Below are 23364 nucleotides of genomic sequence, written 5' to 3' on the forward strand. Positions count from 1 at the left end.
GCTTAACATGGTAAGAGAAAGCCGGAACTGACTTGCATGTATGTTTGTGTAACCATTTAAAGAAACTGAGTCCATCTGGAGGTCAGTGGCGAACGAGTAAAGGACAAGGAACTGGAGAACTGTGTGATAGGCAGAGGCCTCAGCTTTCGCTCAGAGTTCATCTTGAGGTTACCCAGATGAAATATCCCTGACGATAAACTGAGGTGTGCATGCCAGCACCGGCATATGCCACCAGAGGGCACAGGATAGCTGGATATCCCCACCCTGACCACACTTTATTTTGGTGGGCAGGTTAAAAAGGGACTTCTAGATCCACTGTTCTTAAACTAGAGAGGGACATGTCCGTGCAAAGATGAGAACTGAGGCTTCTACATGCATGTGTAACTCATTCAGAAAGAGAAGCATTATTAGAAGTGTCAGAAACCATGAATGGCTCTCGGGGAAAGCCTTTGGAGGCAATACAGATCGATCGATCGATCGATCGATCGATCTATCTATCTATCTAGAGATAGATATAGTCTGTTCGTCCGTCCGTCTGTCCATCCATGTGTACTGGTGGACTGGATTGCCTAAAGAGGAATCTCTGCATGTAAACGGTATGTAAAGCATTATACTATGTAGTTGTGCCTGCACACAGGTGCTCTCTCTGCTACAAAGAGGCACATGCTTGTGGGTGATGGAATTGTTCCCCCCTGATCAGTTGTCCTCTCCTGCTATCAAAAAATGCAACGGAATGCCCGGGATGCACAAACCCATCCTAGTTTGCTTGCTTCATCAGCTGGCTGCAGAGTCCCCAATGTCACCACATATTGTGCTCCCGGGAGATCAACTCTGCCTGATCTTGCAGCCCCCAAGAAACCTACCAAGGCCCTCCAAACCTGCATCTGAAAGAACTGAGAATCAGGCTTCCTGGAGACCACCAGGAAACAAGACCTTCTGTTTGAATAAGGCATGTGCACCTCATGCTTGGTTCTGATCCAAAACAATGTTTTCAGGAAACCAGAGGTAGGTGTCCAGTCACCTGTAGTTTTGGCAAAATCGCCCATGGTGGTTCTAAAGAAGACCACACTCTGTGAAAGATTATGGTAAGGAAATGAGCTCAATAATGCTAAAGAAAATTCATTCATTCATTTCATTTATATACCACCCCATTAGTGCAAACACTACTCTGGGTGGTTTACAAGATTAAAAGATAAAACTCAGAAACATCCCAATAAAGAAAATACATTCTAAAACTATACAGTGATACACAGAGAATGATTAAATTATACATATAAATAACCTTGTAAAATCTATGGAGGTGGCACAAGTGGAAAAAGTTTAATGTGTATTGTATGTAGTCACCATTGAGTTCGTATTCTAATTTTTATTTTGTTATTTTATTTTACTTCTCTGTTTATGTTTCCAGAATGAAAACATATTGATTGCTGCACCACCCCATCATACTGGGGCTGCTGAACTTATTCCTAGTAACAGCAATAATACCAGTCCAAACAAGGTGAATTGTGGATTATTTTTCACAGAATTAGGGGCTAAGAAGACCCTAGAGAAATGGAGAGAACAGCTTCCGGTAGCCTAAACACAATAGGGGGCTCTGAAGTTTCTTTGTCTATTGTGGGGCACTTGAGGGGCACAATGAACAGATTTACTGCAGGAGTGCATGTTGCACAGTTCTGAATTTCTGGTTAAAATTCTCCTTTTAATACATAGTAGAAGTACAAAGACTCACAGAGGAGAATAGTTTCAAGTTCACAGATCGTCCATCCCTTTCTCATTAACTGGAACTTACAGGCTCCAAAACACACTTTGAGACAATAGCAATACAAAGGGTTAAATGTTTCATTACTTACAATTGAGAACAGCAAATGAAACAAACCAACTGACAAACAAACAACTAACTTCAACAGAGGAGAGGGGAAAAGAACTCTCAGCAGAGCACGAGGTTGGAACGAACGATTGTTTAGTGCTGAATAGACTGGAAGTCACCCTGGCCAAACAAACTACAGGCAGCATGTGAGGTTGTAAAATTCCGAACTGAATAGCATCTGGGGGCTGGAGAACTATAAGCCTTGTAAAAAAAAGTTATGCACCTTGTTTTAAGTGAAGAAAAAAAATCCCAATTTTAGCTGGAAACAAGGGCATGCACATTTACTTAAAATGTTAATGTCTTCAATACAAAGGCAAAAGGGGAGGCTTAAGGGCAATAGTCCCATCCCGATTTACCAGCAGGACGAAATGAAATCATAAGAGGTATGGTAATGTGTTTCAGAGGAAGACCAGAGCAGCAGGTTTTGCTTCCAGGATGATCACACTCACCAAACCAGACGTGTATGTCAAATGCAAATTAGAGCAACCCTAACAGTGTTTTCAATGTATGTGAAATGTTTTAAGTAGTTTTACCAGTATCATCTCCCAGTGAGTTCCCATGGCTGAGTTGGGATTTGAATCAATTAAAACTAGTGCACCAGCTGCACCCATTCCTGCAGGGGTCTGATCTGGCTGAGGTGGCAGATGCCTTAGTGACATCCTGTCTGGATTACTGTAATGCAGACTATGTGGGGCTGCCTATGGAAAGTGTCAGAAAACTTCAGTGGGTCCAAAACACAGCAGCTGTATTGCTGACTGGGGTTGGTTACAGGGATCACATCACACACACACACACACGCACACGTGCGCGCACACACACACACCATTACAGCAAGCTTCACGGGCTGCTGATCTATCTCTGGGCTGAATTCAAGGTGTTGATTCCAACCCATAAAGCCCTAAATGGCTTGAGCCCTAGCTATCTCAAGGATCACATCTCCCTTTATCAGCCTGCTGGAGTAGTAAGATCATCAGGAGGGCCCTTTCTCACCAAACACACAAATGTGTTTGGTGAGTACACAGGAAAGGGCCTTTTCTATTGTTGCTCCCAGACTCTGGAACTCCCTCCCACAGGAAGCCAGACTGGCCCCTTCTTTGCTTTCGTTCCACAAGCAGGCGAAGACCTTTCTCTTCAGGCAGGCTTTCCCTGAGTGACTGGCTGCCTGAGTAGGGTTTTTAAATCGATTGTTGCACCTTACCACTTTGAATGTGTTTTGGTGCTGCTTATGTTTTCTATATAGTGTTTGTTTGATCCGTTTTAGTATTTGTATACTCATTGTTGCTAGCTTTAATATAGTATCTTAATAATGTAAGCTGGTTTGGATCCTTTCAAACAACAAACAAACAAACATTCCATTCACTACACTAAACTGGTTCTAAATCAGGATACTAGGTTTAAATAAAAAACAACAATATCATATGTGTATAAGCTATTGTGGCTGAACATCTCCGTAACATTAAATATAGGCTTGCCAAAATCATGACATAAGGACACTTATTTCTTCTTCTGCTTTCTCACAGTACAGGAATCCAATGTGGGTTGGAAGGGGAGATCTTGGCAAGCCAATGCTGAGGCTCTCTCCAGAGTGATCCTCCACAAATATGCAAGCAATGGTTTGCTTAGTGACAGCCGGGAAGTTATCGCTATGCGCAGCTAGTAACATGAGAGTGCATCATAGTCCACCCAAGACTCAGATGTTGGGTTGATGGTAGAACCTTGGCAACAGGTTGTGTCTCATGTCAACAGCTAGTGTTTCGTTGGTTCCCCATGCAATGGTACTACACACATCTCAGGGCTGGCTCTACCATTAGGTAGGGCGATGCTGGTGGTGCTGGCCTGCTGCAGATAAAAGATTTTGAGTGTTGAGGGAGACTGGAGAATTGTTAGACTGTATTATTATTATTATTATTATTATTATTATTATTATTATTATTATTATTATTATTATTATTATTATTATTATTATTATTATTATTATTATTATTATTATTATTATTATTATTATTATTATTATTTATTTTTTATTATTATTATTTTTTACTGCCTGGGATGATTCGGGGTGCCTTGGAGATATCAGACTTCATGAAGTAAAGTAACTCAGCAGGCTTTGGCTGGGAGTTTGATAGCTACAGTCCCTCCAGAAAATTTCTTCAGTACTGCAACAAATAGGGTCTGTTGTAGGGTTGGGGGTATTTTCATAACATGCATTTTCAATATTTTTAGAATGTGGAGAAAACAAACAAACAAACAAACAAATAAACATAGTTCTAGAGTCTACCAAGAATTCCTTGCCACAGGATGTGGTGATGGCATCTGGCCTAGATGCCTTTAAAAGGGGATGGGACAGATTCCTGGAGGAAAAGTCCAGCGAAGGTTACAAGCCATGATGGGGATATATAATCTCCAGGCTTAGAAGGAAAGTACCTCCAAAGGCCAGATGCAGGGCAGGGGTATCAGGAGACAGGTATCCAGCTGTCTTGTGTGTTCCCAGAGGCATCTGGTGGGGCCCCTATGAGATACAGAGAGTTGGACTAGATGGGCCCTTGGCCTGATCCAGCGGGGGGGGGGGTTCTTATGTTTTATTTTTTCTTATACAGTGGTGCCCCGTATAGCGAGGTTAATCCGTTCCGGATTAACCCTCGCTATACGGAATCATCGCTAAACGGGTAGGGGAAAGGTATTGGAACGCATTAAACTTCGTTTAATGCGTTCCAATACCTTCGTTACTTACCCGTTCAGCGAGGATTCCAGGTGCCGGCAGCCATTTTCGCGCCTTCGCTAAGCGAGGGCAGGGTGCGAAAACGGCTGCCGGCAGCCATTTCCGGGCTTCCGGCGGCCATTTTGGAACCGCCGATCAGCTGTTCGGCGGCTCCAAAATGGCCGCCGCAATACCCGATCTTCGCAATGCGGGTTTTCCCCATTGCGAAGATCGGGTATGTTTCCATATAGCGATCCCGAAAAAGGGATCGCTATACGGAAACATCGCTATACGGTGCACTCGTTAAGCGAGGCACCACTGTACACAATTCTCCATCCACCCTGGACATGTCTTCCAGCCCCTCTGCTTTCCTCTTTCTCTCCCTTCCTGCCACTCTTTCTCTATTGTAGTCAGCTGTTCCTCCAATGTTTTCCTATCGCACTGGGAAATATCTTCCTTATCAAGAGCATGCGTCTGAGAAAGAAACAGCTAGCTGAGCAAAGAGCGTGTAGCAGGAGCCAGAAAGGAAGATTCAGTGCTAGGAATATTTCTGGAGGGCTTGGCAACGTATGGTGCCAACAGTGTTCATTCCAGAAAGAGAACTGTAACAACAAATCTAATGCTTTGAAGTTCAGCGATTTACACACTGAAAGGCTGTTACAGAATCGAACAGCAAAAGTTTGTTCCAAAAGCAACACAGGCACACAGAGAGTACAATCTGAAGATGCAAACGTTTGTAGGCATATATGAAATATGCAGAGACAGCAAATAGAGAATTCCTCCCTTTCTCTTTTATAACAATCATTTTAAGAGCCAACACAATATAATAGATGAAATGTTGGCCTACAACTCTGGAGATCTGGATTCAAATCCCTTCTGTTGTGGAACCTAACTGCAAGAGTGGCAATGGTAAACCATTCCTTGAAAATCTCACAAACCTCAAAAACCATATTATTAACTACGTATTCCAGCATGCTGTGAAAAGTGTAACATCACTTTAAAATCAGACCATATTCTATAGCATGCAATGACAGAGAAAAACACATTGATCAAAAATGCAAGCCAGATGTTTTAATCTTTTTGGCTTCTGCTATTCTCCCCCCCCCCACTACAAGATGGGGGATTCTGCAGATTATTGTCTGAAGAAGTTATATTTATGAACTGTTGGAAAGGAGACCTTATACCCAAAGAGGGTGGTGGCCAAGACAAAATTCTAGAACTCCTCTATCCAAAATACCTAACTTTGCACATTATCATTTAGTATGCAAAATAAACAAACTGCATTGATATATGTACTTACTTGCTTTCTTAGGCACTGAATATTGTATTAATATATTTAATCAGTTACACCTGTGTGTGGTCAAAGATATTCAGATACTAACAGCAAACACAAGCACTCTGTTATGAAGGCTACAGAGCCAAACCAGGAAAGAAATTCCCTGGGAAAACTGAAAGAATTGCAGATGGTGTGGGAGGAGGAGTGAGAAAAAAAGGAAAGAGTTGATAAAAATCCTGGTCAGGACTGAATAAAGAATGCTGAACATCCATTTGAGGAATGAAGTAGAAGAGCAGGGTGTGTGGGGTGTGTGTGAAATGGACTATCAAGGCATATCCGGCTTGCTGGCATACTGAGAATGATAGTACAACCCACACTACATTTTTTTGGTGGCCCCACTTATTCTGAACATGTAGTGTTACTATCCTGAAAGCATCTTCCATACACATTATGACCATTAGGTAGGGAGCAGAAGTGGTTGGGTTAGGAATTCAGGGCAGTGGGCAAATCTGTTTCACTGTCTCCAAGACATTGGCAAAGTATAAACTCACGCCGGCGCTCCAGCACTAACACAGCTGCCCCATTTATACCGACCATACTTCAGAGGCACCATGGAGTCAGGTTCTGTGGCAATGCTGCTAGGGACTCCAATGAGCTTGGAAGACTTATAAAAAGCAGGCCTTCCATGGAGGAACCAAAGCAGTCATGTGCATCCATAAATCCCATGAATTTCAATTAATGGGTTGACATCACAGCACGTTAAGATTGCTGATTGGGGATGGTTACAGGGATCACATTAACTTGTTACAGGAGCTCCTCTGGCTGCCGATCAGCTTCAAGGTGTTGGTTCTAACTTATAAAGCCCTAAATGGCTTGGGCTCAAGCAAAGACTGCATCTCCCTTTATGAGCCTGCTTGAGTATTAAGATCATCAGGAAATAGAGGCCTTTCTCTCAGTCCCACCACCTTCACAGGTGCATTTGGGGAGTACATAGGAGGGGCCTTCTGTGCTGCTGCTCCCCAAACTTTGGAACTCTCTCCCACGGGAGGCTAGGCTGGCCCATCTTTGCTGTTTTCTTGAAAGGGCTAAAAACCCATTTGTAGTATGGTATGCACTTTGACAGTGTTTAATTCTTATCTAATTCAGCTTCATTGACGTTGCTTCTCAGTCTTAGAATATACAATCCTAAGATCATTCCAGGCCTTCAAGCAGTTAAGTCAATGAAGCCTGGACTTCTGTGGCATTAAGTGTTAATCTACTACATATTGTTTGATAATTCTTCAAGGCTATGGCCTACCAACCATGTTGTTTTATATGACTCGAGATTTCTGCACTGAGCCCACCGTCTGCACTTACAGAAAAATGGATAAAACAATTTTCTCAAAATGTTTTAACTCAAGTTTACCGTACACTGAAGAAGTAAAACAATATGTTACAATTTCAATCCAAATCATTTCTGCCTTATCCTGAAAGGGGTTTCTGACAGGTATCTCAGGTAAGCTGCCTCACAAGAAAGGTTTTATTGTTGGTATCACTTTTAGGAATTGCTCCAAAATGGAATAGTGATAGTCTATTTGTGCTTGCTATTGGAGTACATGAGAGGTTTAGGTTTCACCTTGAAGAGTATGTCAACTCAAAAAAATTCAGGTGTCTGATAAATGAACAGAAGTCAATTTATTCACTAATGGAGGGCTAATGTTTCATACATATTTATAAAATCAATAGTCCTTCAATAGAGAGTTCCCTAAGCTAATGTGGATCTTTTTTCCAAAGAATCGGATTACTCTATGAATTTTGTATGACTGCAAATTTTAAGAATTTATGCCTTAATGAATGACAATGGCCAGGAGTCCATTGGGTTAAGCTCGCTCAATTCTAATTGTATGTAAAAGCCTTTGTGCTTTCTTGGTCACACTCAATTTTCTTGGCTGGAGAAAAATCATATGATAAATACAGTGGTGCCTCACACAACGATTGCTTCATACAACGACGAATTCACACAGTGATGGGTTTCTTTGAGGAATTTCCCCCATCGTTTAACGATGTTCTCTATGGGGGATTTTCACTTAACAATGTCCCTTTTTCGCTCCTGTAAAAGTGTCTTAAACTGTTTGAAACCTGTTTTAAATGCTTCACCAAAAATTAACGACGACTCAGAACAACACCAAATTAAGTTTGCATAGGGTTCAGGAGGTGGGCTAGTGACTGCAAGCATTTAAAACAGGTTCCAAACATTGTAAGACACTTTTACAGGAGCGAAAAAGGACTTCGCAAAGCCATTGAAATGCATTGAGTAGGCTTCAATGCATTTCAACTGGGGAACCGGGTTTCACTCAACGATGTTTCCTATGGTGATTTTCGCTTAAGGACGGCAATCCGTTCCAATTGGAATGGATTAACCGGTTTTGAATGCATTCCTATGGGAAATAGTGTTTCGCAGATCGATGGTTTCACACAGCGATGAATTTTTTGGAATCAATTAACATCGTTGTGCGAGGCACCACTGTACGTGTTTCTCTCACTTGATTATGCAAGAGGCTGTCCTTTTTGTGAGTGTATTCTAAACGTGAGCCCTACTGGATTCCTAAGCAGTTGTACTGTAGACATTCGTGTCCTGAAGGTCCCAAATGAGTGATCTCTTTGCACAGTAGTGCAATCCAAGACATGCAGATAATTGTGCTGTGCAGACTTTGAATATTGGGCTACGTTCTGTTGGGGTTATTATGTGCAGTTGCATCTTCTAGGCCGTCACTCTTTTGACTGGGACTACCTTACTACTAATCTTCATAAGCCCCATTAGAAGTTTAGGGGAAGGAACTGGGGTTAAAATACACTGAAAGGAATAAATAATAATAAATGTATGATGTCTTTGGAAAGAAATACATTCTCTAAAAAGAAGGCACCTGGTAGCAAGCAAAGGATAGGAATGAAGAGGACTAAACCAAGCTTCCTTGATCCGTGGCATGTTCTCATACATCAAAAGGTCCTTCTCTGTCAGTACAACAATCATTGGCTTCCAATGCTTCTCATTCTCTCCAAGTACCTGTAAAGGGGGAGAGAAAAAGAACATGAATTTGAATGAAATAGCATGCAGGACTTGCAAACTGCAGATTATGGCTGCTAGTTAGGAGCAAAAAATATTTTGTTGTTTTAAAAAACAACCAGACACTTTTTGATAATATCAACCCCAAGCGTGGGTCCCCTGATTTAGATATAGAGTATTCAGTGGAGCAAAGGTTAACACAGGAAAAAGACCCCGTGTGAAGGTCCAAACGAGGCTGGGTCCGTACAGCAGGGATTGGCAATGTGGAGTCTATAGAGAGCACGTGAGCCTCAAGGAAGTTTGAAGCTCTTGGGAGCCACTGACCTATGAGCTGCTCCTTGATGTGGGGGAGACATCAAGAAGCACCCCATAGGTCAATGGTTCCCGAACATTTCTGTTTCATAGTGTGTGTTGTAAGCCGCCTAGAGTGGTCACAACTGACTAGATAGGCGGGGTATAAATGAAATAAATAAAATAAAATAAAATAAAATAAAATAAATGGCTCCCTTGACTTCTTGGTTGCAGGGTAGGGAGAGAAGGGGGGGGGGAAGCCCAGCCGGGGTGGTACAAGTAGGACCCCCATATCTGAGGGATCAGTATCCACTGATTCGCTTACCCACAAACATATATTTCTAATGAAGTTACCGGAACTGGTTGTGACAAACCCAGACCTACTGGGACCTGTCACACAGTTACACTAAGCTGCCACCAACCATTCCCTATAATAAGTCACACAGACCAGGGATGGATTTTTAAACAACAAAAGAATAAGGTTTATTTTAAATACAAACAGGGTAAATAAAACAATCAGGTGAATAAAATAAAGTAACGTGGCTTATTCTCACACACACAAGCATACAGTTTGGTTCACCTAGAACCTTTAACTTAAAGCACAGACCCTGAACCCATCAGTTCTGGCTAACCCACAGACCCCTGAACCTTTCAGGCTGGTACTCTGACACACAGTAGTACCCTGTCAGACACCCAGACTCCCACAACAGCTTCTTCTTCCCCAGCTGCTGCTTCGTCCCAACCCAGTGTCTCACAGTCTGTCTCAGCATCTCCTTTCACCACACAGGCATCACATATTTATACAGTACAGCCCCTCCTCCTGATGTCCCGCCTTCCACTCCCCATAGGATGGAACTTTCCCTCCAAACCCATGACAGACAGGTAACATCAGTGCTGTTATGTAACACCTCCCCTCTTTAAAAGTTGTTTTGTAGGGGGAAAGCTAAAAGTGCTTTTCACCAAAAAACAACCTGTATAAAATACACAACAACAGTTATACATACCATATAATACTTACATATACTTACACTCCAAGTTAACCATAGCAAATATGCATTTAAACATTTTACCATATACAGTACATCAATTTACCTTTATTAATACCAACCAAATTCAAAACCAGGTACATTTTAACTTTTTGTTTTCATTATATACATATAGTCCATGTTCTTTCGCCGTCTTCAGTCTTCAGGTCTTCTTGATAAGGCGTCAGCAACACAGTTCACTGACCCTCTGACCACCTTCACTTCAAAGTCATAGTCCTGTAAGTTCAAAGCCCACCTCATAAGTTTGCTATTGTGGGTTTTCATTGTCTTTAACCATTGCAATGGTGAATGGTCAGTACACAGAACAAAATGTCTTCCCCAGATGTAAGGCTTGGCCTTCTGGATCGCGTAGACTATGGCCAAACACTCCTTCTCCACGGTTGCCAAATGTCTCTCACCTTTTTGAAGTTTCCTACTCAGGTAGGACACTGGATGCTGGTCACCATTCTCATCCTCTTGGCACAGAACTGCTCCTACCCCGCTGTTAGACGCATCGGTGTAGATGATGAACTCCCGGTCGAAGTCTGGAGCACGCAGGACAGGATAGTTGATTAACGCCTCCTTCAACCTCTGGAACGCCGCCTCACAGTCGCTGGTCCACGGGATGCGGTCATCAGCCTTCTTCCTCGTCAGATCGGTCAGCGGAGCCGCAATCTCGCTAAACCTCGGGATGAACTTTCTGTAGTAGCCCACCAACCCAAGAAATGATTTGACCTTTTTCTTGGTGTTGGGTCTAGGCCAATCACGAACAGCTTCTATTTTGGCCTCCAGGGGTTTTATCATTCCTCCCCCTACCATGTGACCCAAGTATTTTATTTCTGGGCTACCCAGCTGACACTTGCTGGCCTTTACTGTTAGCCCTGCTGCACTTAACCTCTGCAGCACTAACTCCAGGTGTATCAGGTGATCTTCCCAGGTATTACTGAAGATCCCTATGTCGTCAATGTAGGCCACTGTAAAGTCACTGAGCCCTGCCAAGGTCTGGTCCATCAGCCTTTGGAATGTGGCTGGTGCATTTCTGAGACCAAAGCTCAGGACTCGAAACTCATAGAGACCAAAAGGGCTGCAAAAGGCAGTCTTTTCTTGATCCCTGGGATCAATTCTTAATTGCCAATATCCCTTTACCAGGTCCAATGATGAGATGAACCGACAACCCCCTATGGTTTCAATCAGGTTGTCTAGCCTGGGCATTGGGTAGGCATCAGGAGTGGTTACACGGTTTAACTTCCTGTAATCAACACAAAACCTAATGCTCCCATCAGGCTTGTCCACAAGGACTATCGGAGAGGACCAAGGACTAGAAGAGGGGACGATTATGTTCTCCCTCAGCATCTCGTCCAGCTCCTTCCGCACCTTGTCCCTATAGGGTCCCGTTACTCGGTATGGGGATACTGCCTGCGGGGGTGCATCCCCTGTGTGGATCCGATGCATCACTCCCTTCACTATCCCCGGCTTGTTGGAAAACACCTGTTGATATTTACTAAGCAGCGTTTTTAGTTCTTGCTGCTGGTCTTGGGTGAGCGCAGGACTGATCTTTACCTCCTCTGGGTTGTATTTTACTTCCCCTCTACCCTCCCAGAAGGGTAATTCAGCTTCCTCACTCTCAGCTGCTTTTATCGCGAATAAAACCCTCTGTTCCCCTCTGTAGTAGGGTTTCAGGGCATTCACATGTACCACCCTCCTTGCTTGGTGTTCCTCCTGCTCTATTAGGTAGTTCAGGTCTGACATCTTGGAAATGACCCTATATGGTCCTGCCCATTTGAGCTGCAGTTTGTTCTCTCTGCAGGGCCTAAGCCAAAGCACTTCCTCCCCTGGGTCAAAGTGCCTCTCTCTAGCTTTGTGGTCATACCATGTTTTCTGTCTGACCTTCTGAGCTTGCAGGTTTTCTGCTGCTAGCTCTAGGTTTCTCTTTAGGTCATTTATTAAGGTGTCTATATATGTCACAACGTCTTGTGGGTCATCCTGGGTGATCTGCTCCCAATTTTGTTTGATTAAATCAAGGGGCCCTTTCACCCCTAAGTGTGCAGCAAACATGTCAGAGTGACCCCTTTGTAAGATCATGGGGCGATACTTTTCAGGTACCACCAGCTGACTTCTGATCCCATCTCCCCCTTTTGAGATATTCCTCAGGGTTTCTCTATATAAAATCCCCTTTTTCTCCAGAAATCTCACTGGGGTTTCAGGTGTTAGCTGGGCGTCAGTCACCTGTTCAAAACACTTTTGGAGAGTGGCGTCTGCCTTTTGCTCCTGTCCAAATCTGCTGTCTGTGGTTAAGGTTTCCACCACAGCTTCTGAACTCCCCCCACCTGCTTCCGTCTCTGGCTCATCATTACCCCCCTGAACTGTCCCTGTGGTGGCTTGTGAGCGTGTAATCACTAGCACCCGTTTCACATGTTCAGCCAGGTCATTTCCCACGAGCACGGCTGCTGGCAGAGTCGATGAAATCGCTATCCGCCAATCTCCCCTCCAGCCTTGAAAGTTGACAGGTACCTCTGCTACTGGCAGAGAGATTATCTGCCCCTCAATCCCTGCCACCTTCATGCTCTCATTTGGGATTATAAACTCCCTAGGGATGATATCTGGATGGCACAGGGTTACCTGGGAACAAGTGTCCCGCAGTCCCCTATACTGACGGTCAAGTATTCCTACGTCCACCCCTGCTGTCTCAAACAACTGAGAATCTGTTTTTATCAGCAAGCAGCGCTTCACCTCCATAAGAGGACCATTTTCCTCAGCCTGATCAGCAGAGGTAGCTGTTCCAGACTGAGTAGCCATGGCAACAGGCTCCCTCAGTGACACTGAGCCTTGCTCTTTCTGGACACAGAACACAGCTTTTGGCTTGGTTCCATTAGACTCCTGAGGCACCATTCCTTTTAGCTGCTTTAATATCTCACACTCTGAGATTAGATGACCCTTTCCCTGACAGAAATAACATTTTCTGGTGTATTTTGATTCTCTCTCATCTTGTTTTGGTTTTCCCTCCAAAATCTGAGGTCTTAGTTTCATGTCTGAGGGCTTCCCTTCACCATGGGCCCCTCCCCCTTGCTGGCTTTTCCCTGGTCCCTGAGAGTACTTGCTGTAGGTTTCTTTGGGTTTACCTACAGATTTCCCCTCACCCAAGGGCTTTCTTATTTGGGAGATAAAATCCGCGATCTCTGCGGCTTGTGCCACAGATTTTGGTTTCCTTTCCCTCACCTGGAATTTCAATTCCCCATGCAGAACTGAATAGAACTGTTCCAGGGCTATCAAGTCTTTAAGCTGTTCATAGGTCTCTGTTCCCTCCTGCGACAGCCATTTCTCAAGCAGCCTCACCAATTGGGCCCCCACTTGGGTAAAAGTCTGTTCTGGCTTCTTGGTGAGGGACCTGAACCTTTGTCTCAGCTGCTCTGCATTTATCCCATGTCTTGCAAACACCAGTTTTTTAAACTCTGCGAAATCTTTCATCCGTTCCTCAGGCATCTCGGCATAAACCTCAGCCAGGCTACCACTGATTAAAGATCGCATGATGGTCATCTTCTCAGTTTCCCTCACTGAGAAGTCCACAAACGCTCTTTCCACTAAGGAAAAGAACACCTCAGGACAATCTCCCTTGTGGTACACAGGGAATTTCTTCAGGTCAGCCTTAGACAGTTGGCCTCCCTCAGAATCCCTATTATTATTATTGTTCTGGTTCATCATTTCCAGTTTTCTTAACTCATACGCCATCCTTTCTTTTTCCAGAGCAATTTTCTCTCTCTCCATTCTTTCTTCCCTCTCCATTCTCTCTCTCTCTCTCTCTAATTCAAATTGCCTTTGTTTCTCCCTTTCCTCTCTTCTTTCTCTCTCTAATCTTTCCTCCATTTCCCTCACCCTCAGTTCATGCTGTTGGGCTAGGAGTATTTTTCTGAGTTCTGGGTCCTGCTCTCCTGTGCTGTCACCTTGCACTGAGCCAAATTCATCCTCAGAACCTTGGTCAATCTGGGGGTCTTTCACCTCACTCATGTCTGCTACTTGGCTTCGAGTCAAGGGCATACCCCCCCTCAGAACAGGCTGCTTTAAAAAGTCAAGCCTCAAAATAAAACGACCACTTTTTTCCTTTTACCTCAGAACCAGCTCTCCCTAGAGATTGCTGCTGTTCTTCAGCACTAAAGTTGCAACAGTATCGAGTCAGAGCCTACCCCCCTCTGCTGGGCCTCTCAGCTGGCAAGCTAGCTCACTGTTGCTACGCAGATTTGCCTCAGCTTTTCCCGCCAAAACTAGGCTGCCTCAGAGCACCTAAATCTAAGTCTCCCCAGTTGGCACGTTCTTCTACTAGTGCACCTCCCCGTGAGGTACACCTAGAAGATTACCTACGCGCCTCAGACTGTCCCTGACTAGACCCCCCTTGCTCTGGGCACACCTGCCAAGGCTTTGCTGGACCGCTGGACAACTGGACCAGTCGTATCCCACACGCTGGACACCAATCAATGTGACAAACCCAGACCTACTGGGACCTGTCACACAGTTACACTAAGCTGCCACCAACCATTCCCTATAATAAGTCACACAGACCAGGGATGGATTTTTAAACAACAAAAGAATAAGGTTTATTTTAAATACAAACAGGGTAAATAAAACAATCAGGTGAATAAAATAAAGTAACGTGGCTTATTCTCACACACACAAGCATACAGTTTGGTTCACCTAGAACCTTTAACTTAAAGCACAGACCCTGAACCCATCAGTTCTGGCTAACCCACAGACCCCTGAACCTTTCAGGCTGGTACTCTGACACACAGTAGTACCCTGTCAGACACCCAGACTCCCACAACAGCTTCTTCTTCCCCAGCTGCTGCTTCGTCCCAACCCAGTGTCTCACAGTCTGTCTCAGCATCTCCTTTCACCACACAGGCATCACATATTTATACAGTACAGCCCCTCCTCCTGATGTCCCGCCTTCCACTCCCCATAGGATGGAACTTTCCCTCCAAACCCATGACAGACAGGTAACATCAGTGCTGTTATGTAACACTGGTCTCTAGAGGAAACCAGAGACCATGCCATGTATAGCATTTATTGGAGAAATATATTTCTGCAGTGTCATTACAAGAACTCACCACTAGAGGGAGACAGAGACTATCTATGTAGAGCACTGTAATCCACAATTTATTTATTTATTTATATTTTATTTATTTAAAATATTTTCCATTCCCTGCCTTTGTCCTCAAAAGAACCCACTTCAGCATCTGCCAGCGGGGGGAGGGGTGCTTAGAACGAATTCTCTGCAGATGTGAAGTCCTACTATATTTCCAAGGATTCCGTGACGCTCCTCACTGGGCTTGGCAGGGCCCCAGACTGCCGCAATACACAGTTTGAAAATAAATATCGTAGGTCTTCAGGCCAAGAAGATTCACAAAACCAATCTTCCTGTTTCAACCCCCTCCCAAATTTTGGGACATTTTAAATCCTGCTACAGCCCTTGGGCGAGGGAGGGCTGGCAATGAGCCCTACCAAAAATTGCCTATCCCCTTCTCCCCAAGAGTAAATACACTTTAAAAAAAAAGTCATCCAGCTCATGTGATCCATAAACACCAATCCAAAATCAGGGGTGGATAATGCAGTTAATAGACTACCAAAATACTATTAAAAGAGGTGCATTTGAAAATCTACAATATTCTTAATCAAACTGGGCACTGAAGTGTTTAGTGTCAAGTCGGGAAAAAGAAAAAGAAGTGTCACAAACGTCTGAGCAAGATGCTGAAACCACAGACTCTGCAGTTGAACATTCTAGAACAGAGACTTAAACTTGAAGAACCAATCATGTATTTGTGGGATGAGATTTTTTTATATCTTAGGAGAGTCTACAAATTTTGTTTCCTCATTCAAGTGGATACTAGGCACTGAATTCTCCATGGTCTTTTTTCAAAGCACACGGCTTCAGCATTGACTCGGAATAAAATTACCCAGAAACTGGCAAGGCCCATATCAGAAAAGGTGAAGATCAAATTTAGTGGCACCCTGAGATTTGAAAACAGATAACTGAAGGTGAGATGTTTTTTATGTAACATCCAGCATTTACTGAGAAAGAAATGATTCTTTAGCCCATGTGGACTCACTTGATTTTCTCTAGTCATAGGTTCTAATTTTTCAGAGAAAGGTTTGTTTGTTCTGTCAACGGAGCGATCCGCTCCGTTGACCACCAACCAACCCAAAAACCCAACCCAGATTTTGTTGAATGAATTAAACGAGCACTTTTTAAACTGTAAAGCTTACCCGTTAATTAAGTTAAGAGTTCCACTTCTATTATGGAAAACCACTCTCCATTTTTCATTAACTGTCAAGGGCCTTTTTTAATTACAATCCCTTTTTAGTATACAAATTACCTATTATTGGCATATTCTTTTTTTTAAAAAGCAGGCATTCACATGAAATGTGAATTTACAGTAGGAATTTACATGAAATGATTTTTGGTCTTCTCAGGAGGAGAAGGACATGAGTTCCAATGCAGGATCGGCACAACAAACCACCACCACCACAGGGTCTCTCACACAAACAGCAGAGGAAGGACACACCACCCTGTGTTCCGTATGGTCATGTCAGCCCTGGGGATTGTAGGGTGGTTTTGCCCCTGGGGCACAACAGATATAAAAGCTGCCCTGCCGCTAGCTAGGGAGTGGGGAGAAAAAAGAGGCACCTAAGAAAAAGGATGTGGTATGTGGTGGCGCTGCAAGTTAAACCACAGAAGCCTCTGTGCTGCAAGGTCAGAAGACCAGCAGTCGTAAGATCGAATCCACGCGACACAGTGAGCTCCCATTGCTTGTCCCAGCTCCTGCCAACCTAGCCATTCGAAAGCATGTAAATGCAAGTAGATAAATAGGTACCACCACGTTGGGAAGGTAATGGTGTCTAGTCGCACTGGCCACGTGACCACGGAAACTGTCTTCAGACAAACGCTGGCTCTACGGCTTGGAGACAGGGATGAGCACCACGCCCTAGAGTCGGACATGATTGGACTAAATGTCAAGGGGAATCTTTACCTAAGAAAAAGGAAGCAGGGGATCAGGCTGACCCAGGGGAAAGGAGGGAGACGTGAGGAGGAGGAGGAACCCCCCAGGGAAACCTACTGGGAAAGACCCAGAGGCAAATCCCAGGGAAGAAGGACAAGGTGGCTCTAGGAAATGGGAGTTGCAGAGCCAGGAGCCCATGGAGGAGTGGGAGGAGAAGAACCCTGAGTAAGATGAATGAATGGGGAGATGCCCAGAGCACTGGTTCTTAACCTTGGGTTACTCAGGAGTTTTGGACTGCAACTCCCAGAAGCCTTCACTACCAACTGTGCTGGCTGGGGTTTCTGGGAGTTGCAGTTCAAAAACATCCGAGTAACAAAGGTTAAGAACCACTGCCCTAGAGCAGTGATAGGGCAACTTCAAAAGGCCCTGTTTTGTTTCAACCCATTGGACTGAAGGGTTCAAGGCTGGAAAGAGGGATGTCTTGCAAACCAAGTCAGGGCACGTGGGGAATCACAGGTTCATCAAGGAATACCTTTCATCAAAGGTAGCTGTTGGGTTTCTTTATTTAAAATAGCAGCTTAAAATTTTAATGTAATGTCATTTTTGGGTTTTCTTGTTGGAAACGAAAGAGCTTTTGACATAAAGTGTCGTGCACTTGGGTTATGTATTTTCCAATCTCTTTTCACATAGTTTTTAAAAATCTTGGTCCAAGTACAAGATAGGATTGTTAGGAAGGGGAAAAATAGGGAAATTGGTTGGTGAAATCAAGGAAGCTGCAATGCAGATACACACCATACAGAAGCTGTCCCAATGTCCATAATCACACAGACTGGCTGAATGCAAAGTAAAATTGCCAGCACTGAACTTGATTAACACGGGCAGTCATAAAGTCAGGATGTTGGCACTTCCTACCCAGCAGGAAACTGGGCTGCATTATACCTTTGACCCCGACAGCAATGAAGGAGGCAATACCTAGAGAACCATTTCAAGAGGAAAATGAAAAGAAATGAGCTGCCGTTTTCATTTCTAATCTCTTCCGGATCCCAAGACGCACAACAATGCAGGCTTGTGTCACCATCAGATCTGGGCATTTGCCAGAGGCATACAACATTCCCATGGGGCACAATATGAACTGCTTGTTAAGTACCTAACAAAAACAAGTGATGCAAGTTGGATAGTCAAATGGGCAGAGGTGGAAGCTATTCAGGAATGGCCGCAATGCTTTTTCTGTTCTGAGTACAGCAAGAGGACAGCTCCAAAAAGGTTTGGACTGCAAATCCAGAATCACTCAAGCCACAGTCAAAAAGTTTAATTTTTCCACGTTCTGGACAGGTGGAAGAAGAGACAGAGTGCAAAGTTTGTTTGGATCTTTTTGTAGAGAAAGTGGGTTGAAAGCTCAAGGGATCCCGGGAACCCTATGCCTGGTAATGCCAATGGGACATCAGGAAAAATAACTTTTCAAACTTTACACAAAACCTATTTCCCCCCCCCCCCCCACACAAGTTGTTTAGAGACAGGAGAAGAGGAGCTATAAGAATGAAGGAGCCCTTTTCTGGCTTAGGACATGGTACCTGGTGAGGTTTTATATTAATTCTGCCCAGGGTTTTCTAAATACTTGGAGGTATTTTACTTCCCTGTGAATCACTGTAGAGAACTGAACTTCTGACTCCTGGCTCTGCAGCTAGCTGCTCCAACTCACTGAGCTATCTAGCCAGTCATCTTTTCTTTTTAGCTCCCTTTATATGGATTGCTGCGCAAATTCTGTAATGCAGTCACTGTGCTGATATTTATGGTATTCAATATTGTTAACGGAAAAATAGTCTGTGACATTCCTACTCAAATCTTTGGAATGTTTTAGGTCAACTGCAATTGAGTGAGTATTATGAGATGTTATAATTATTGTAATCAGACTTCTGACTCACATGGAGAATCAAGACAGATAAGGAAGGTCAATAACCCTAAAAACAGAGCAGCACAGAGCTAAGGTGCACCCTTCTACTCGTGATGACTTGAAACTGAACAGGGCTTTAATATTGTTAGCCTTCTTCAAAACACCTCTCTTTGGGGGTGGAAGTGTGGTGGAGCATCTCAGAGCTAGCATCCTGCTGCTGTTTGACTTATAAGAGATGACAAGATCACAACCCAAAAATGACATCTACATTCCTATTAAATTTAATCAATTATCTGAGACAAAACATCCAACCTTCCAATTACTTGTAAGTAATGACAGGCAACTCTTCAGCTTTAGCAGAACTCCATGAAATGCAGCAGTAGGTTTTTGGGGTGGCTTTTTTTTTTAAAAAAAAAAAAATCTTCTCCTACCTGACATTTATACAGAGTTCTGCATTAGATATGCTAGCTACGAAATGAATGGTGCGCAGCACAGGATTCTTCTCCCCAGATTACTGAACGATGAAAGATTGCTGAGGTTGTCAATCCTGAAATGGAAACCCTATTAACCAATTACATGCTATCTTGCAATGGAGAGTTGAAAGTTTGACGCTTTCAGTTTTAATTCCCAGCATTCTGTACTCCATGTCCCCATTACATGCTGAGCATTTTAACCCTCATTTAGGCAGGTAGAGGGGGAAACCTTGCATTGAGTCACTCTTGGGTTTTCTTCGTGAAGCAGATGTCCACGGCAATGACAACGGGCTGACACCTACCAGAAGGGTTAGAGATGGGGTTGAAGTTACTTGGCCTTGTATTTCCTGAACACACACACAATGGATGCACACCTTTACATGGCTGAGTGTCTCAGGGAAGCCAAGAGCAATCAGGAGGCTAGACCCCGTTACAAGTTTGCCTCCTAGTGTGGTCACCAAATGTGGAATGTACAACATTGGGGCACCAATGCTAAAAGGCACCCACCCTCTTCAGGACTACTAGTCACGTCAGCAGAAGAGAATGGATTATTCCAATGGGGCAGAAGAACCCCAGGAGAACAGTAGTGGAAAATGGCATTAGCACTCAAGCTAACTTTTGTTAAAGTAAAGGTTCCCCTTGACATTTAGTCCAGTCATGTCCGACTCTAGGGCGCGGTGCTCATCCCCGTTTCCAAGCCGTAGAGCCAGCATTTATCTGAAGACAGTTTCCGTGGTCACATGGCCAGTGCAACTAGACACGGAACGCCGTCACCTTCCCTCCATAGTGGTACCTATTTATCTACTCACCTTTTTACATGCTTTCGAACTGCTAGGTTGGCAGGAGTACTGTGCTAGTACTGTGCTAAAGGCGACAATGGTAAACTACTAATCTTATCTTGAAAATCCTGTGATGAGTCAATCTAAAATGAAACAAGTGATAAAGCTGGAAGATGAGACATCAGGTTAGATGGCACTCAATCAGCTATTGGAGAAGAACAAAGGACAAGTATGAATATGTCACTAATGAGTCAACTAGATTAAAGCCAAAAGGACATCTAGGAAAGTCTGAAGTTACACAATATATTTACATCAAATGCAAGAAATATGGATCAAGGTGAACTGGAAACTGCAAAGTACGAAATGGAACATTTGTACACTGCAACACAGTGGTGCCTCGCTTAGCAATGTTAATTTATTCTGAAAAATTGCTGCTAAGTGATTTCATTGCTAAGCGAAATGTGGTTTCCCATTGAAATGCATTAAAAACCGGATAATCCATTCCAATAGGAACAAATTGCCGTCCTTAAGCGAAAATTGCCATAGGAAACATCGCTAAGCGAAACGCGGTTCCCCAATTGAAATGCATTGAAACCTATTCAATGCATCTCAATGTGGGAAAAAATACAACAACAAATTTAAAAAGAGTCAGAATAAAGTCACATTTGGTTAACAAAGGGTTTATTAAGTGCACTTTATGATTTCAAACATTTTAAACAGTAAACTTTAACTTTATAAATAACAGGAAAACATTTAAAAAACAGCAAACATGAGGCTGTTTAAACCATCGTTAAGCGAAACAGGGGACCCCAAATTTAATTGCTATGCGAAGCATGGTCCCAACCATCGCTAAGTGAAAATTGCCCATAGGGACCATCGCTAAACGAAGCGCAAAAAAGGTCCGAAAAAGTCATTGCTAAGCAATTTCATCGCTAAACGGAGCACCCGTTAAGCAAGGCACCACTGTACTTAGTGTGAGTGAACTGAAGTGGACTGGAATGGGACATTTGCAGTTAGAAAACGACAAAATATTTTACTCTGGAATGGAAACATTCAGAAGAAACAGAGTGCCTCTAATACCAAGCAAGATCTAGCACAGGTATCCATGTTCTTCAGGATTTAAGTCACATCAGCAGATGAGAAAAGAAAGCTCAAATGGGGATGGCTATAATGCAAGATCTGACTGAATAAAATCAATCAGACTTCTTGGAACAACCAGCAGTATAACCAGCATTCAAGTCTATACTTCAGCTACAAATGTTGAAGGAGAAGAAATGAAAAGCCTCTATGCAAGCATTCAGGTAGAAATTGATCACACACTGAAACAAAACATGTTGATAATCACAGGAGTCTGGAACACAAAAATTAGGAAACAAAGCAGAACCAAATGTTGCTGGAAAATTTCATCTAGGGCTCAGAAACGAAGCAGGAGAACGCTATTGTGAATTCCGTGAAGCCAACAATCTGTTTATTGCAGATACAGGCTTCAGGCAACCCAAGAGAAAACGTACATGTGGACGTCACCCAATGGACAATAAAGAAATCAAATCAAATCAAATAATCAATGTTGTTCATATGCCATCTTTCTTCCCACAGGTACCTCACAAAAGTTAGAACTATACAGTTATCACAAATTTTAAAATGCCATAAAAACTATACTAAAAACAAACCTGTATCATAATTAAAACCATGATTAAAAGTGATTATAAAACATTTTAAATAATGTTTTAAATCTCTCTAAAAATAGATAACATGATTAGAAGTAGATGGAAAAGCTATATTGTCTCTGACAAAACTAGACAAAGAGCAGATTGTGATACTGACCACAGACTATTCATTAGTATAAAAAATTAGAGTAACACTGAACAAGTATACTTAAAGAATCAAAACAGTTAAATAGAATTTAAATAACATTACTGATTGACAGTCCATATAAGTAACAGATTTACTAAATTACTAAATTAAATTGCTCCTTCATGGATTGCTGCCTTGTCGTGGCGAAGGGGCTTGAGTAACTCAGAGAAGCTATGGGCTATGCCGTGCAGGGACACCCAAGACGGACAGGACATAGTGGAGAGTTCCGACTAAACGCAATCCACCTGGAGTAGGAAATGGCAAGCCACTCCAGTATCTTTGCCAAGAACGCCCCATGATCAGAAACAAAAGGCTAAAAGATATGACGCTGGAAGATGGGCCCCTCAGGTCAGAAGGCGTCCAACATGCTACTGAGGAAGAGTGGAGGACAAGTACAAGTAGCTCCAGAGCTAATGAAGTGGTTGGGCCAAAGCCGAAAGGACGCTCAGCTGTGGACGTGCCTGGAAGTGAAAGGAAAGTCCAATGCTGTAAAGAAAAATACTGCATAGGAACCTGGAATGTAAGATCTATGAACCTTGGGAAGCTGGAGGTGGTCAAACAGGAGATGGCAAGAATAAACATTGACATCCTGGGCATCAGTGAACTAAAATGGACAGGAATGGGCGAATTCAGCTCAGATGATTATCATATCTACTACTGTGGGCAAGAATCCCGTAGAAGGAATGGAGTAGCCCTCATAGTCAACAAAAGAGTGGGAAAAGCTGTAATGGGATACAATCTCAAAAATGATAGAATGATGTCAATACGAATCCAAGGCAGACCATTCAACATCACAATAATCCAAGTTTATGCACCAACCAGCATTGCTGAGGAGACTGAAATTGAACAATTCTATGAAGATTTACAACACCTTCTAGAACTGACACCAAAGAAAGATGTTCTTCTCATTCTAGGGGACTGGAATGCTAAAGTAGGGAGCCAAGAGATAAAAGGAACAACTGGGAAGTTTGGCCTTGGAGTTCAGAACGAAGCAGGACAAAGGCTAATAGAGTTTTGTCAAGAGAATAAGCTGGTCATCACAAACACTCTTTTCCAACAACACAAGAGGCGACTCTATACATGGAAATCACCAGATGGGCAATATCGAAATCAGATTGATTATATTCTCTGCAGCCAAAGATGGAAAAGCTCTATACAGTCAGCAAAAACAAGACCTGGAG

The 23364-nt window shown here is 43.2% G+C and overlaps 1 protein-coding gene across 1 annotated transcript in view; it reads right to left on the reverse strand.

The window, feature by feature from the left end:
- SNTB1 (syntrophin beta 1) overlaps positions 1-23364 on the reverse strand; it is a 124231-nt gene that overhangs the window by 12756 nt on the left and 88111 nt on the right. Inside the window, exon 4 of the mRNA XM_072999291.2 lies at positions 8745-8884. Coding sequence (XP_072855392.2) covers positions 8745-8884 — 140 coding nt within the window. The remainder of the gene's footprint in view (positions 1-8744; positions 8885-23364) is intronic.

This window comes from Pogona vitticeps, chromosome 4 (assembly GCF_051106095.1).
Source record: "Pogona vitticeps strain Pit_001003342236 chromosome 4, PviZW2.1, whole genome shotgun sequence".
NCBI lineage: Eukaryota > Metazoa > Chordata > Lepidosauria > Squamata > Agamidae > Pogona > Pogona vitticeps.